General features: G+C 58.3%; 1 protein-coding gene across 1 annotated transcript in view; it reads left to right on the top strand.

Annotated features, from left to right (window-relative positions):
* Spef1 (sperm flagellar 1) overlaps nucleotides 1-1,859 on the top strand; it is a 4,458-nt gene extending 2,599 nt beyond the window's left edge. The window contains exons 3-7 of the mRNA XM_036184367.1: nucleotides 156-312; nucleotides 478-517; nucleotides 641-698; nucleotides 879-1,002; nucleotides 1,110-1,859. Of these exons, the coding sequence (XP_036040260.1) occupies nucleotides 156-312; nucleotides 478-517; nucleotides 641-698; nucleotides 879-1,002; nucleotides 1,110-1,217 (487 nt within the window). The 3' untranslated portion in view covers nucleotides 1,218-1,859. The remainder of the gene's footprint in view (nucleotides 1-155; nucleotides 313-477; nucleotides 518-640; nucleotides 699-878; nucleotides 1,003-1,109) is intronic.
* The last annotated feature ends 316 nt before the right edge of the window (nucleotides 1,860-2,175 follow it).

Below are 2,175 nucleotides of genomic sequence, written 5' to 3'. Positions count from 1 at the left end.
TTTACTGGGATGGAAACGAGGAAATTGGCACACTCAAGCAGAGAAGGTCCAGATGCCTGCCCATCGCGTCCCCCGGGGCTATGTCCACTTCCTTCCCATTGCTCTCCATTCGTTTCCCCAGGACCCACTCCACCCTTCTCGTATTCACTCCCCAGAAAGGTGCTGAACAAGCTGAACTTCTCGGTCCCCGACGATGTGATGCGGAAGATTGCGCAGTGTTCCCCCGGGGTAGTGGAGCTGGTGCTCATTCCGCTAAGGCAGCGCCTGGAGGAGCGGCAGAGGCGCCAGAAGCTGGCCGCTGCCTCCTTACAGGTGCTGCTGCTTGAGCCTGCTGTTTGGGGCCCGAGGGGTGCTCCCCAGGCAGTGGAGAGGAGTGCCTAACTAAGAGAACCTGGCCCGCAGGATTGTGGGAGGGGAATAGGGCTTTTTGGAGACAGATGAGCCCAAGCTAATAGGAGACCACATCCGTTCTTTCAGGAGCTGGCTCCTCAGGATGGCAGTGGCTACATGGATATGGGTAAGGTGGCTTTCCCACATCTCAGGAAAGCTTTCCCCCATGTCCCTTTAAATGATTTTAGGGTCGGGGGAGACAGGAGAATGGGATTCCAGCAAGGTCACTCCTCCACTTGCGTTGTCTTAGGTTTGTCCCAGAAGACTCGAGGAGACGGTGCCACAGCCCTGGGAGGAGAGCAGTCCAGGTAAAGTTGAGAGTTCTGAACTCACCAGGCTGGGTGACTTACCCACACAGACTAGTGTGGCAGTGCCCTGGTTGTTGGGGAGGTGATGAGAAGGCGAAAAGGGAAGGCCTGGTCGCGGGTACTAGAAGAGAATTGCAGGGTCTGACATCCAGGCCTCCGCTAAGCTACTACTTACTGCAGAGGGGGCCGGCCGCTGGCGCCTCTACCCCCTGGGTATAACCAGGCGCTGCAGGGCGATCCGAGCTTCGTCCTTCAGATCGCTGAAAAGGAGCAGGAGCTGTTGGCCTCTCAAGAGACAGTGCAGGTGAGGAGGTGACACTGAGGCCTTAGGGGGCAGCTTGAAGTCTGCAGGGGCAAAACACTGGCAGGGCATCAGGCCTCCAGGCTTGATGTCTCTGCACCCCCACCCAGGTCCTGCAGATGAAGGTGAAGCGTCTGGAACACCTGCTCCAACTCAAGAACGTGCGCATCGATGATCTCTCCCGGAGGCTCCAGCAAGCCGAGCGCAAGCAGCGGTGAGCGGTGCCTGGGCTGCGCGGGGCTTCCCAGTACCCGCCGGAGCCCAGACGCCGCGACCTACCCACTCGCCTGCGGACGCAGGACTGGGAGGGCAGAGCGAGCTGCTCACTGGCGCCCCCTGCAGCTGCGGCGCCCGGCTGCGGAGGGTTCGGGCGAATGTGGGGGTGCTCGAAGCCGAGGCCTGGGATTGATCCTCCTCCTTACACTCCATCCGGGCTAGGAGAAAAGACCACTTTCCACAGCCCAGAAAACCTGTACGGACACACAGCACGACCTCCCAAACCGTGTCCACTTTGAAGCTCCCGGCGCTGGGCCTGGAGAGGCGGTCCTCTGGTTCGCTCCTTGTCAGCTCGGAGGATAGCCTCGTCTCCATCCGTGCTAATTCTCCACGGCCTCAGACACGCGAGAAGCTATCCCCGGAAGCTAAGGGATTCTCTTGCCCCTCCTGGGTGTTTACATGGGACCCATCTCAGGGCTGGAGACCACAGCAGCTGGAGAGGAAGGGATAAGGAGCTGAATGAAGAAGTCAGGATTAAGAGAGGCATCGAGCTGTGCAACAGCCCTCCTCTCATAGTGCGATATAAGGAGTGCCTGGGGAAGACAGGGCAGAGTTGTCTCTATTAAAGGTAGTGTTGTGCGTTCTTCCTTGTGCCTGTCTTTCTTCCCCCCCCCCTGCCTGTATGGGTCCCAAAGGCAGCGAGTTCCTGCCTTGCCCTTTATCCCTTTCACCTAGCTGTCCTCTTAAAGACCCTATGCACGCAGGATGGGTCTCATGTTTTGGATTAGATGTCAATACTGCCCGTGGGCAGATTTTGTGAAGTGTGACAGTCTGCTTCTAGCACCAGGTGACCCCTCTCGCCTCCCTCTCTGGAGTCTTCCAATCTTGTCCAAACCCAAGCTGCAGATTTTCACCAAGTATGGCCACTCATGTTCCCAACCTTGCCCGCAGACCCTCGCA

This window comes from Onychomys torridus, chromosome 4, assembly GCF_903995425.1.
Source record: "Onychomys torridus chromosome 4, mOncTor1.1, whole genome shotgun sequence".
NCBI classification, from domain to species: domain Eukaryota; kingdom Metazoa; phylum Chordata; class Mammalia; order Rodentia; family Cricetidae; genus Onychomys; species Onychomys torridus.
This window is presented reverse-complemented; position numbering and strand designations above follow the sequence as displayed.